This window comes from Podarcis muralis, chromosome 14, assembly GCF_964188315.1.
Source record: "Podarcis muralis chromosome 14, rPodMur119.hap1.1, whole genome shotgun sequence".
Taxonomy (NCBI): domain Eukaryota; kingdom Metazoa; phylum Chordata; class Lepidosauria; order Squamata; family Lacertidae; genus Podarcis; species Podarcis muralis.
In genome coordinates, this window is record NC_135668.1 from 5,372,436 (window position 1) to 5,387,141 (window position 14,706).

Below are 14,706 nucleotides of genomic sequence, written 5' to 3' on the forward strand. Positions count from 1 at the left end.
CTACTGCAGAGCAGTAAAAAAAATAATAATTCATACCTCCTGCCGGATTCCCTGCAGTCCCACTATTGGTGAGGACAACCAAAGGCTCTGGGGCCAAGGAGGACTGGCTGTTGGAGATGCTAGAAATTACGTCAGAGACCTGCTCTGAGGTCGTGACACTAGGGCCGCCATCGGACGTGGAATTTGCAGTCTGAGATTCCACTCTAGATGAAGTTGTTGGCACAACAGTGGGCTCTGTATAAAAATGACAAACAACATAAAGAAATTTAAGCTCCTGCAGCCTGTTTAAGTGGGTCATGACTAAGAACTCATTTGACACACATCTTGGGCAAACACAAGACAGACAATGTGGGGTTACTATGTGGCTGGCTGCGCCCAAACAGTACCCTTTGGTGCATAGAACCAGTGTAATTTACAGCACCAACCTCAATAGTTCCACAGTTATTCATATCAGGATCAGTTTCACATTGTTGTGTCAAATGTGCCCATGGGCCAAAAAAAGGCTGGCAACCCCTGATTTATTCTGATCGCATCTGTGTTGGGGGGCAGGCCTGCAAAAGTTCAGGGTACCAACAGTAACATCTGAGGATACATGTATGCAAACATAGGAGTGATCCAGAGAGACTATCCCAAGTCTGAAACATCATGAAAGGCAGCCCTGAGCCTGGCCAGACCACAAAGTATCATGTCTGCACTCCCTTATGTGATGCAAGCAGCTTTTAACATGGCAATCCAAAAGTCAAGAGTTTCAATGGCCAGCTAACACATCTTGTTTCTTTTCAGAACACTAATCGGCCTGATGGGAGGGTCAAGGCTCTGTCACTGCTGCAACCTACCATCCTCATCCACTGTGAGGTCCACTACTTCTGCTGCATTCTGTCTCAGGGGCTGAATGACTGTGGAGATTCTACTACGGTTCCGTTGCTCCTGTGGCCGTGAAGCATGCGAGTTTGAACTGTGGCCCCAGTGGGATCGAGAATGCCCAAGTGACGATCGAGACCTGGAAGCATAAAGTACAAATGCCTGAAAACTCAAAACAAAGGTTTTCTTCTTTTACCATGACAGGTCTGGTAAGATGATCACATCTCCAATCTGTACCACCAACAGCTTCAGATAATTCAATTCAAAACTGAGTTTTGTTTTAAGTGGTATTTCGTTTTCCAGATCAATTGTGGGCCACCTTCAGTAACATGTGCTCTTTTAGGGTCCAAGGTTCAATCCCTGGCATCCCCAGGTAGGTCTGGGGGCAGGGGCAGGCGGAGGAGACTTTTGTTTGAAGCCAAACTTAATGACTGGCTGGTGTACAGCCTTGGCTACCTGTTACACCTGAAGCAGAGGTCATGGTTTACTGCTCCACAACAAGTCACAAACCCTGGCTTGGAGATAATGGGAAGTCAGGACAGCCTGGTTTGCTTATCCAACTCATGCCGGGGGGAACAGTGAAACCAGAGTGATTAGGCAATGTACACCAAGATGCTACTTGTTCACATTAGAAAGTCTGGCTCCTCAAGAGAAATGTGTAACAAATTTGAAGTTTGAAATTAATTAAATAATAATAACAATAACAATAATTTAAAAAATCTTAATAATAATAAAAAAGAAAGCCTGGCTTCTCATTACATGTGACCGCTTTAGTGTGGAGAAAATTCTTAGCTAGATAGCTCAGCCAGGGCCAGCTGACCCAGGATGCATGATGAGGCAACTGCCTCAGGTGGCAGGATCCACAGGGTCAGCAGATCTGGCCTCCAAGGGGCACACAGCTTACTGCCGCTGCAGCAATGGCTGAGGTGCACTCCTTGGAGGATGGATCTGCCTCCACTCCACAACCCACCCCCATGCCACAGCAACCTCTTGGCCCTGGAGTGGTGTGTGTGCGCGCTCACCATTTTGTGGTTCTCATCAGGTGCCAAAATGTCTGGCACGAGCTCTGTGGATCAACGGTCTGAATAGAAAGCTAAGGCAGCTTTCTATGTCCACAAGACTCTCAACGATAGTGGCACTAACTAGTCTGTGTCAACTAATCTTGAGTTTGCATTCTCTTAAGAACGTACCATGCAATAGCACATGGGCTATCTTTGCAAAATTTTAGCCCCAAGTAGATATAGGGTGGTCCACCACATACTGTCCATGATGACCTGTCACAATCCAGTCTCATTGCCCCAAGAATATGTAAACAGATTTTCTACTGCAGTGTGGCTTTGGAGAGTATTGAATTGCAGAGTGGGAGAGATTCAAAAGGACAAGGATTAGACTGGACCTAGCTTAATTGTTAAACTGCAGGTGTGAATGCACATTAAAATAAGAGTAAAAAATGGCACAAATGCTACCTTTTACATCACTAATGTACAGATCTAATGAGAAAGTGTAGTGTCATTATATGCAACAGCCTCAAATCTAAATTCATACTTTTATTATGTTTATATATCCTTTGATATATATGAATGCTATTTTAACCTCATTACACAAAAATAGGAAGCCACTGCAACAAAACTGAATACTCAAACCCTTTACTACATAGCCTATTCAGAAAAAGCATGATGTGAATCTCAAGTTTGCCAGAGCATCTTCACTACCCTTCATCCAATCAAAGATCAAATTATAGGTACCCATTTTAACAGTAATGTTAGACTGTTAAATTGAGTATTCATAACTGCATCCTTGATTGGATCAAGAGTTTTGCCAACACAGAATTAAAATTACAAAATCTGTATTAGGAAAATTAAGAAGCCAAAAGATCAGGAAACCAAAATAACTCTGACAAGGCATAGACTGCATGGCTTTAACAACAGTCAAAATACCTTCCCCCCCTCTCTCCTCACTATCTAGCCTGAGGAAGTGTGCTAGAAAATTCCAAAGCTGACACACTATTTTGTGATATTTTGATTGGCCTAATAAAGCTATTGCCCTCTTATGTATTTGCAACTTTTCTTAGAAGCCAACATAAGCTACCTTTACTTTTTAAATTAAAATTAGAGCATTCTGCAAAAGATCCCAAGTACAGTGGTACTTCAGGTTACAGACTTCACTATCCCAGAATTAGTACCTTGGGTTAAGAACTTTGCTTCAGGATGAGAACAGATATTGTGTGGCGGCAGCAGGAGGCCCCATTAGCTAAAGTGGTACCTCAGGTTAAGAACAGTTTCAGGTTAAGAACGGACCACCAGAACGAATTAAGTTCTTAACCCGAGGTACCACTGTATACAGTCATGAGGAAAAGAAGACACTCTCTTTGAATTTTGTTTTTTTTTACATATGAGGACATAATAACATTCACTTGTTCTTTAGCAGGTCTTAAAATTAGGTAAATACAACCTCAAATGAACAGCACATGACATATTACACCGTGTCATTATTTATTTAACAGAAATGAAGCAAAAATGGAGAAGGCATGTGTGAAAAACTAAGTACAGTGGTACCTCGGGTTACATACGCTTCAGGTTACACACTCCGCTAACACAGAAATAGTGCTTCAGGTTAAGAACTTTGCTTCAGGATAAGAACAGAAATTGGGCTCCGGTGGCGCGGCGACAGCAGGAGGCCCCTTTAGCTAAAGTGGTGCTTCAGGTTAAGAACGGTTTCAGGTTAAGAACGGACCTCCGGAACGAACCAAGTACTTAACCTGAGGTACCACTGTACACCTTATGATTCAATAGCCTGTAGAACCACCTTTAGCAGCAATAACTTGAAGTAAACATTTTCTGTATGACTTTTAGTCTCTCACATCATTGTGGAGGAATTCTGTCCCCTCCTCTTTACATTATTGCTTCATTATTGAGGTTTACTAGCACAGCACTTTTAAGGTCCCGCCGCAGCATTTCAATTAGGTTGAACTGGGCCATTTGCCTGGGCCATTGCAACACCTTGATTCTTTTCTTTTTCAGCCATTCTGTTGTATTTTTGCTGGTGTGCTTGGAATCATTGTCTTGTTGCATGAACCAAATTTGCCCAAGCATCAATTGTTGGGCAGATGGCCTCACATTTTACTCTAGAATACTTTGGTATACTGAGGAGTTCATGGTCGACTCAATGACTGCAAGGTTTCCAGGTACTGTGGCTGTAAAACAAGCCCAAATCATCACCCTTCCACCAACGTGCCTGACAGTTGGTATGAGGTGTTTGTGCTGACATGCTGTGTAGGGTTTTTGCCAAACATGGTGCTGTGCATTATGGTCAAACATCTCCACTCATCTGTCAAAAGGACACTGTTCCAGAAGTCTTGTGGTCTGTTCAGATGCAACTTTGCAAACCAAAATCATGCTGCCATGTTCTTCTTAGAGAGAAGAGGCTTTCTCCTTGGCAACCCTCCCAAATAAACCATACTTGTTCATTCTTTTTCTAATTGTACTGTCATGAACATTAACACTTAACATGCTAACTGAGGCCTGTAGAGCCTGAGATGTCTCTTTTGGGGGTTTTGCAATTTCTCTGAGCATTGCACGGTCTGCCCTTGGGGTGAATTTGCTGGGACGTCCACTCCTGCGAAGATTGGAAACTGTCTTGAATGTTTTCCACTTTTGAATAATCCTTCTCACTGTAAAATGATGGACTTAAAATTGGTTGGAGATGGCCTTATAACCCTTCCCAGTTTCATGGGCAGCAACAATTGCTTCTCTAAGAGCGTTGTGTCATTTTTCCTCCTTGGCATTGTGTTAAAACACACCTGAATGCTCCAGACCAGCAAACTGCTAAGATTTCAGCTTTTATAGAAGTGGACACACTTGCTGATGATCAATTAAGCAAGGGCATTTGCTTAGCAGCACCTGTCTGCTACTTAGTCCCTTAATTCCTATGAAAGCACTAAGGGTGTACTTAGTTTTTCACACATGGCTTCTCCATTTTGGCTTTGTTTTTGTTAAATAAATCATGACATGGTGTAATATGTAATGTGTTGTTGTTCATCTGAGGTTGTATTTACCTAATTTTAAGACCTGCTAAGGAACAGGGGATTGTTATTATGTCCTGATATGCAAAACCACAGAATTCAAAGAGGATGTACTTTCTTTTTTCCATGACTGTATATCAGTATTTTACAACAATGTCAATAAAGTAACCAGGTACAAATGCTGAAAGTTGCAGTTTTAGCACTTCCTAGTCTTCAGTTCATTCAATGCCTAGGTCAGAGCTTTCCAAACTTTTCATGTTTGTGACACACTTTTTAGACATGCGTCGTTTCGCAACACAGTAATTCAATTTAACTAGCAAACCGAAGGGAGGAGCGTGGGAAGCGTTCACATGACACATCCACACACTGCAGCCGACACACCAATGTGTTATGCAGGGTGGATTTGATTTAAATCAAACCGATTTAAATCACAATTTAAATCACTAGTCAGTAAGACTTGATTTAAATCATTTTTTCACAGAAAGACTCATTCTTGCTGGTATAATCTTAATATTGACAACCAGATGAAGGTTTCATTTTTGGAATAATAAATTTTCAGAGTAGTTTTCACAGTTATATCAAAAATTACTGATTTGGTTATACTATTAGAAATACATAGACAGATAACTACGAAAGGTTTAATAAGTGAGGTTTAATAAGTGAGGTTTAATAAGTTAACTGTTTATATTTGGACAACTTTTCTGCTGTACTTTATTGGAAAGAGAAAAATAATCATTTCCTTAATAACAATTTAAACAATTTATTTAACTGAAACAATAACATTAAAGCATATGTATCCATGTTTGTTAATTGATGTGGTTAAACGGTTTTAAACAAATAAACTTAGACTGAGTTTTAGCACACATGAAAAACTTAAAACAAATCCTTAATTCCTGATGAATAGACTTTGGACTATAATTTAACAAATAGAAAACTATCTTTAGAAAGATTTTTCCTCCAAAAGCATTTTATTTTAAAAATCAGATTTAAATTTTAAAAATCCAATTTAAATTTTTAAAAATCTGATTTAAATTAAAAATAAAATAAAAATCATTGATTTTTATCCACCCTGGTGTTGTGACACACAGTTTGGAAAGCTCTGGCCTAGGCTGACCATGGACTCCTGCAAGTTCCTTTTGCTTTCTCTCTCCTACTTTAAAACTGATTCCAACTGACTGAACCAGTAGGGAATCGGACTCCATATTGAATCCAGTGCTTGATGAATCCATGGACAAATGAGTGATACTCGTGCTGGGCATAAAACTGGGGTGAAAACTCCAGCTAAAATAATCTTTAATAACAAACCTGATCCCATGATTTTAGACAGGCAAGAAGCTGGAAATTATCTTTAATAACAAGCGTGATCCCACGATTTTAGATAGGCAATAAGCTGCATATTATCAGCTGTGGTCAGAAATCTCTGCATGCTGAGGGAAGGGGCTTAGGGTGGCAGAATAATTTTAGACTAGGAAGGGATTGGGTTTTTTTTTTTAAATGTACGTATTGTTAGAACTAACGGCAAAGCTCCCATCAGTTCCACTGGGTGAGGGATCCATACATTTTGAGAGTCTGAAAAGGGAGGAGACAAGACTTTGCTTGGGTCTCTTCTCATTTGCTGAGGAGACTGAATTCAGAAGGTTTATTCATTTATCTTTGATCAAGGCATCACGGCATCTATCAGCAGAGTTACATCCAGGATGACACTTTAAAGCACTGCTGCAAGATGAAAGACGAAAATAATTGACAGCTTGGGAACTGTATGCATATCTCTCCCTAGTACAACTACAGATTATTCCAGCAGTTAGATGGAAAGAGGCTTTCATGTGCAGCACAAATAAAATAATCATATATGGTTTAATGAAGAAGGAGCAAGGAAGATGGTGAGGCCTAGAGTAAAATGAGAGAGAAAAGAGAAAAGGAACCATGTATTAAAAGTAAACTCACATTTGTTGACTTACTTTACATTCCTATACAATGGCAGGACTAACTTTTCATATGCCTGAGGCACAGGAAGGACCCACACTGGAAAGCTATGAAGTAATCCTATTAAATGGATTGTGTGGTAAGTGGCTGTCTGTGTTGAGGCAGATATATTATGAGGTAGCTGTAAATATATTTCAGAGTAACCATAGAGCAAATAAATTGTGTTTTCAGCCTGAAGTCATGCACTGCCTTGTTTAGTAAAGCTCCGTTTTGAACTCAGGATGGCAGCTAGAGAAACTCAAGACCCGGAGACAGAGCAGCCGAAATTAAGAAAATATTGAGGTAAATAACTGAAAGGACAAACTTCTGCTGCTTTGCCAGTAGAAAGCAATGTTCTAGTTTAAAGGTAGCTGACATATTAGCCACTGGCCCTCCTTGCTCAGTGGGATTTAAACTGACTGGCAGCATCAGATAGGAGTCCTTTCCAGCCTTATCTAGAGATGCCAGGAATTAAACTTTGGGCATTGCAAAGCAGCTGGTTCTCTGTGGAGAAACAGTCCCCCCTCCCAAAATCTATTTCTAAGGCAAAGCTTTGTTTTAACAGAATGCATAACAGCATTCACACTACTGAACGTGAAGAGAAATCTGTACAGTCTATAAATGGTCCTCACTTCTATATACAAGGTATCAACAGAGGGCAGCTGGCTGTTTAACACTGCACTGCCTCGAAATAGAGGTGGATCTGGGAGAAGGTACGAGGGAACAAAAACTGTTCAAATCTGATTTATTGGACATTGCATCTCATCCCACTGAACAAGAGTAGTGGCCTGTTGAGCACCGCCGACTCCACGCAAAGTTGGGAAGATACCCTGGTTGGAAAGGAAAGGGGTGTCTCAAGGAAGTTAATGGCTGGGCGGGGTATAAATATTATTATTATTATTATTATTATTATTATTATTATTATTATTATTATTAGGTAGATCAGTTAGAAGAGGTCAGTTGGGGGGAGTGGTCAGCCAGTAATCAAGATGGCTACCAAACTCAGAGTTCCTGCCCTCAAGTACATAATTTTTCTTCGAAAAAGACAATTAACTGGGAAAACTTTTACCCCAATTCAAGTAATATGCTGAGATAAAAACAAGGGGGTATAATTAACTTTCTCATGCCACGGGAACACCAAGAAGAAGCCAGGGCAATGAGCCAGCAAAGAGAGAACATGGCGCCCGAACCAGTTAAGACGGCAGAAGCTGCGGCAGAAAAGGGTACCAATGCAGTGCTGAGAGAGGACAGGATGAAGAAAAGCTTTGAAAACTGCTTCACGAAAATATGGATATAAAATCAAAGCTGGAGGATTTTCAAAACAGACTTAAAGGGTTAATCTTACCAGGGGCTTTGTAGAAGGGGCAGAAAGTGACAAGATAGTGGTTTAAATTGCGAATACCTGCCTTGGAACTATCCCCAGGGGATACTGAGTGAGCCCACAGAGCCCTATCAACTCGTCCATGTGTTTCAGCCCCTCCAAGAGACATTATTATATATAATATATTTACATAGATTTTAGGAAAAAAGATATGGAGAACACTTAGGAATGTGGAAAATATAACTTTTGAAAATCAACCAATTATGGTTCTCCAGGATCTATCTCAGGACACCTTGAAAAAAGGAGAGAATTTCACCTAGTAACATCTGGATCAGGGGTAGTCAACCTTTTTATACCTACTGCCCACTAATGCATCTTTCTTGATGGTAAAACTTCCTTACCGCCCACCAGTGCTCAATGGAAAGAGGAACCCCATACCACCCACCTAGAATCCTGAAACGCCACTACTGGACGATAGGGACCAGGTTGACAATCCCTGATCTAGATTATCAGAAGTGGGAATCAGATTATCACTGAGCATTCACTTTCTGTCTAATATTCAACAGAGGAAATTCAGTTTTTTTGGCTGCAAACCTCTGGGAAGTAGCAGAGCTTTTGCAACTTCTGGAGCTGGAATGACTCTCTGAATTGCTCAGCTTTTTGCAACAAGAAGGCACTGACCCAGGAGAAGAGAACCCAGTGGAGTCAAGACGAGAAACCTATCGTAGATCTTATAGCGCAAAGATAGTACAAGGAAAAGCAAGACAAGACTTCTCTACTCTCAAGCAACTAGAAAATGAACAATTAAGACCCTTCTCTGAGGTGTTAAAAATAATTTATTCAAGATGAAGCCATACAATTGGCTAGACAAAGTAGTAATTATAGCACATGTACCCCTTGAAGTTAAGATCTAAGCTAATATTTAAAATGTACTCATCATGTGTACTTATGGTATGTTCTATACCCCAATGGTGCAGGAGTGCCCTCTAGTGTCTATAGAGGACACATACCAAGTTGTATTTTACTGTTTTAAGTTGAATGTTGAATTGTTTTTCAGTTGTGGGGAAGGGAGGGTATATATACAAATAAGAAAAGTGGAGGTATGACTATGATTACCTTGAATTTAAAAGGGATGGGAGATAAAATAAAACATGTTCAACTGGCAAAATATCTTTATAATAGGTAACCAAATATAGTTTGTTTACAGGAACTACATGTGGATCAGAAAAACACCTTATTTAATCAATCTTGGGTAGGACAATTCATAGCAATAGGGTCAAATAAAAGAAGATGAGTTGTGATCTTTGTTCATTCTCAACTTAATTTTCAGGTCATTAAAATACCAAGAGATCCAAATGGTAGATCTGTTGTTACAGAAGGAACCCTCAGTGGGACATGTTAGGTAACTCTGGATTCAGTTTATGTGCTGAATACTGGCCAAATGCCATTTTTACAAAAACCTGTGTCACGCCTCAATGAATTTTTCTTCTTATGATTTAATAATTGGAGGAAGATTTAAATTGGAGTGCAAGTAGCCTTTCACATAAAGACCTAACTGATTCTGCATGGAAAAAGCAATGCAAAACAACAGTGGAGTTTAAAAAGGGCAAGGAACAACTGAAATTGTTGAGAACATTGTAAGAGTGGGGTCCATGGGATATATGGAGTGAGTGGAATCCAGTGGATACAACTCACATGTCTGTCTCCCCTGTTCATAGCTCACAATCTTTAGACTTTATACTAACCTCTGCCCAGTGTCAGAATCTCAGCTATAAAAGCTAGGTGCCAAATGGCTCCTTAAACCAAGGTTACAGTCGCCAAAACAGAATGTCTAGTTGCCATTTTAGGGCAATACGGCTCTAAAGTCTGAATTTTTCAAATGGACTGTGATTGATTGTTAAACATCTGGCTAGTTCAGATGACAAACCTGAGCAAGGTTAAGATTGAGGACAGTCCACATATATATAGACTTATTCCTACCTCTTTTTCTTAATGGTGACATGGGCCATTGATAGCATAAGAATATTCTTCACAGCTGAGAGCAGGGCAGTAAAGACAAGCTACAACAATTAACTATAATGTTGTTCATCGCTCCTTCTCAGGCTGCACAGAAAAAGCATTTTGGTTCCTGAAATCCATTCTGATTGTGCAGAATGATTGAATTATACAGTCCTGATCCAATGATCCCCAGGCATGCACCTCCAGATGGTGGAGATGTCAGGCACCATCCTGGGGCCCAGGCAACTTCACTTGGTCACAAGTAGCCAATAGCTTGGTGCAAAATGCACCTGGCACCTGGCTAATTTCAAACTCAGCCTCCTTTTTAAAGGAAGTGCAGACAGCTCATATTGGTGAAATTAACATAACAGAACACACTCCAGTGAGTGCACACTTCCTATTAATTCTGTCAGAAAATGTGACCTGTTTTTGGTCTTTTAGTCCTGTCCTTGTAACCAATCAAATGGTAAAAGAAAAACTTAAGGCATCATTGGAACAAAAACTAAGAAAAATAATAGAAGGACTAAGTTCAGGATTGCTGTGGGAAACAATAAAGGCAGTGTTTAGAGGAGTATGTTTCAAGAAAAATCAGGACTGAATAAAATCTACAGGACACAAAAGATGCAATTAGAACAGGAAGTCTCTTCCCTAGAACAAAAGCATAGGACAAGAACTTCAAAACAAGTTTACTATTACAAATTAAGCAAAAAATAACTAGAAGCAATAAAAATAGATAAAACAATGGTACAATTATTGTATTTAAAACAAAAATATTATTACTATTTTTGCTGCCAAGTTGCAAAAAGAGAAACAAAGCAATAACTACAGGTATAAAAATAAAGGCAGGAGAAAGGGTTTATAGTACAAAATATATATGTGCAGAATTTAAAAAGTTTTCCTCCTTTCTGAACACCTCCACCTCTCTCTAGAAGAAATTAAGAAATTTTTACACACTACAGCAGGGGTAGGCAACCTAAGGCCCGTGGGCCAATCCGGCCCAATCACCTTCTCAATCCGGCCCGCAGACGGTCCAGGAATCAGCGTGTTTTTACATGAGTAGAATGTGTCTTTTTATTTAAAATGCATCTCTGGGTTATTTGTGGGGCACAGGAATTCATTCTTTTTTTATTTTTTAGAAAATATAGTCCAGCCCCCCACATGAGCTGAGGGACGGTGGACTGGCCAACAGCTGAAAAAGGTTGCTGACCCCTGCACTATAGCGATACCTATAACTAAAGGAGGGGGACAGTAAATGTATGGAAAAGGAGGAGATAAAGGAAGTAATTAACAATGATATTGTAATGATATTTTAACTGATAACAGACTTCCTGCAACCTGGAGACATTGAAAAATAGTAGTTTTTCCCAAGCCTCACAGGGACAATCCAATTTTGAGTCATACAGACCAATATCTTTATTCAATGTTGACCAATCTCTGGTCAACAGATTAAAAACCTTTATTGACAATTATAAATACCCAGACTCCTAAGAAGAGGGGAGAGGAGAGGAGGCGGAGGGTGTTTGAAGGGAGGGTGTTTGAAAAAGGGTGAGGGGCTGCCAGCTCTGCAGGCAAGGGGTGACATAACTGGGCTCCTGAGCCCCACAAGGGTGCCGCAGAAAGAATGTACCTTATTTTTCGCTCTATAGGACGCATTTTTCCCCTCCAAAAATGAAGGGGGAAAGTGTGTGTGTCCTATGGAGCGAATGCAGGCTTTTGCTGAGGCCTGGAGAGCGAGAGGGGTTGGTGCGCACTGACCCCTCTCACTCTCCAGGCTTCAGGAAGCTATCCGCAAGCCTTGGGAGCCCGGTGGGAGTTCCCGGTGGGCTCCCAAGGCTTGCGGATAGCAGCCTCCAAACCCGACCTGGTTTGGAGGCTGGCGGTGGGGAGAAGCAGCGCTTCTCCCCACCACCAGCCCCACAAGCTCGGGGGACAGCAGGGAGGCTGAGTGCCACCTTCCCGCTATTCCCCGACCTGGTTTGGAGGCTGGCGGTGGGGTAAAGCAGTGCTTCTCCCCACCACCAGCCCCACAAGCTCGAGGGACAGCGGGGAGGCGGAGCGCTGCCTTCCCGCTGTTCCCCGACCTGGTCTTTGGGGCTGGTGGTGGAGGAAAGCAGCGTTTCCCCCCCCCCAGCCCCAAAGAACAGGTCGAAAGGAACCCAAAGCCTCCGGAGGCTTCAGGTGAACGCATCTTGAACGCACAGAACGCACCTTGAATTAGAGGAGGAGAACAAGAAAAAAATTTTTTTCCTGTTCTCCCCCTCCTATGGGGGAGTGCGTCCTATGGTCCAGTGCGTCCAATAGAGCGAAAAATACGGTATTTGTCAAGGGAGCAATGGACTCAAAAAGGTTGAAAACCTATGCTGTATGTAATTAAAGGTAAAGGTACCCCTGCCCGTACGGGCCAGTCTTGCCAGACTCTAGGGTTGTGCGCTCATCTCACTCTATAGGCCGGGAGCCAGCGCTGTCCGCAGACACTTCCGGGTCACGTGGCCAGCGTGACAAGCTGCATCTGGCGAGCCAGCGCAGCACACGGATACATTTGTAAATGCATACATTTGAAGAGAAGGGTTCTCTTGTTCTAAATTTAGAATCAGCATCCAACTGTTGCAGAGGCAGAAGGACAGGGACTAGAGAATATCTGTACCATCAGATAGTGAAAAGGAAAGAGCACAGCTGGGCTGAAGATTTAACACATGACAAAAAAGTTTAAGCAGTGTTAGAAACTGGTATAGAAAAGCTAGGGCCAAATGGCTTCTGGAATCTGGGTTATAGGCACAAAATCAGAATGGCTAGTTGCCATTTCCCCCCCCCCCAATGCAGCAGCACATTCCATTTATTTTTTGCGAAATAGGTCTATGACATCAACATTCTTGGAAAAACAGGTCCAACAGCATAATCCTACACAGAAATAGATCCTACTGAATGAATTCAAAAGGGTTTACAAATGGGAATGAGATTGTACATGTGAAAAATTCTTCTGAATTCCTGGCAAACTGAGATCAACATTTGCAATCACCTAGAAAACTTTCCTTATCCGTCAATTTTCATCAGACAAATCTCTATTTCACAATATGGAATTCTGTACAGACCAATTCACCCCATGAGAAAAATGCATGCATTTAGAATGCATTTTACATTAAGTCTTTAAGAAAATGTTACATGGGGGAAAATATAATAATTATTTCTTTTTTAAAAAAACAGATATTCTACTAACAGTACAGGTTTTCTGTTTTAAAAACCAAATTTTGGCAAAAAATAATTCAGGCATGTTTAATAACATGAAATAAATGACAGTTTAGAAGAAATTTTTAATACAGCTATGTGAACGCCATAGCTTTCTGGCAAGAACAACACAAGGGCGGGGGAATCCCATAATGAAGGCTCTGCTATTTCCAACTGCAAACAGTCTATCCACCAATTTCCCTCTAGGAATTTTTGTGGAAGAGAGCCTGCCAGGAGAAGTTCACCTGGAACCTTCACCTTTAGGTGCCAGGCAAAAAATGGTTCCCCTTTAACCAGGCCTTAGGCTGACTGACATCCAATGCCCTTTTAAAATGTGTTGGGTTGTTTCTGTTTTTAATTTGTTTGAGTACAGTGGTGCCTCACAAGACGAAAATAATCCGTTCCGCGAGTCTCTTCATCTAGCGGTTTTTTCGTCTTGCGAAGCAACTCTATTAGTGGCTTAGCGCTATTAGCGGTTTAGCGGCTATTAAAGGCTTAGCGGCTTAGCGGCTAAAAGGCTATTAGCGACTTAGAAAAGGGGGGGGGGGCAGCGAAAAAAAATCGCAAGACTCGCAAGACGTTTTCGTCTTGCGAAGCAAGCCCATAGGGAAAATTGTCTTGCGAAGCAACTCAAAAATGGAAAACCCTTTCGTCTAGCGGGTTTTTCGTCTTGCGAGGCATTCGTCTTGCGGGGCACCACTGTATTAGCATACTTGAGCATTGCTGTCTATATCTTCTTTAAAGTGCTGAATACAGAAAACAAAAGTGTGTTTTTTTAAAAGGTGGGTGCATATGTAGCCCAGAGAAAACATGTTGGAGTTGTAGCTAGGGGTTGAAGTCAGGCCAGTTAAGAAAGGGGATTGTTTTAAATTTTTATCTTTTTATTTAAAATAAACAAAAATTATCCAGGAGCAGCAAAAATGTAATGTGTTTTTTAAATCAACTGTGATGTCTTAGCATTCTAAGATCAGAAGTTAATAATGTTTTATACAAATTGGTATAAATTAGGTAGAAATGAACATGCGAAAAAGCCCTAATTTACAATGAACACAGGAATTCTGAAGCTAATCATCAGTAATAATAATATTTCCCCCATTGAAAACATAAGCTCTCTTTCTCGTTATGTCATATATAATACACAGCTCTTAATACAAAAAGAAACATAAAAGGGAGCTTATGTAGTAACTTGGTTATATTTCGAAGTTCGAATTAAGTGCATTGTAAAAAATATTCTCCTTCTAATCATATCAACAAAAAATATAGCACCCGAAGTAGAAAGCCACAGTTATACATCTCTGAATTATTTCAAAACCAAAACACC

The 14,706-nt window shown here is 40.8% G+C and overlaps 1 protein-coding gene across 5 annotated transcripts in view; it reads right to left on the bottom strand.

The window, feature by feature from the left end:
• The window catches only part of RNF111 (ring finger protein 111), a 52,236-nt gene that overhangs the window by 14,321 nt on the left and 23,209 nt on the right, over window positions 1–14,706 (bottom strand). For all 5 annotated transcript variants that reach the window (XM_028705744.2, XM_077919100.1, XM_028705742.2 and 2 more), the window contains exons 4-5: window positions 837–1,000; window positions 37–234 (exon numbers count right to left, since the gene is read on the bottom strand). In XM_028705744.2, the coding sequence (XP_028561577.2) occupies window positions 37–234; window positions 837–1,000 (362 nt within the window). The remainder of the gene's footprint in view (window positions 1–36; window positions 235–836; window positions 1,001–14,706) is intronic.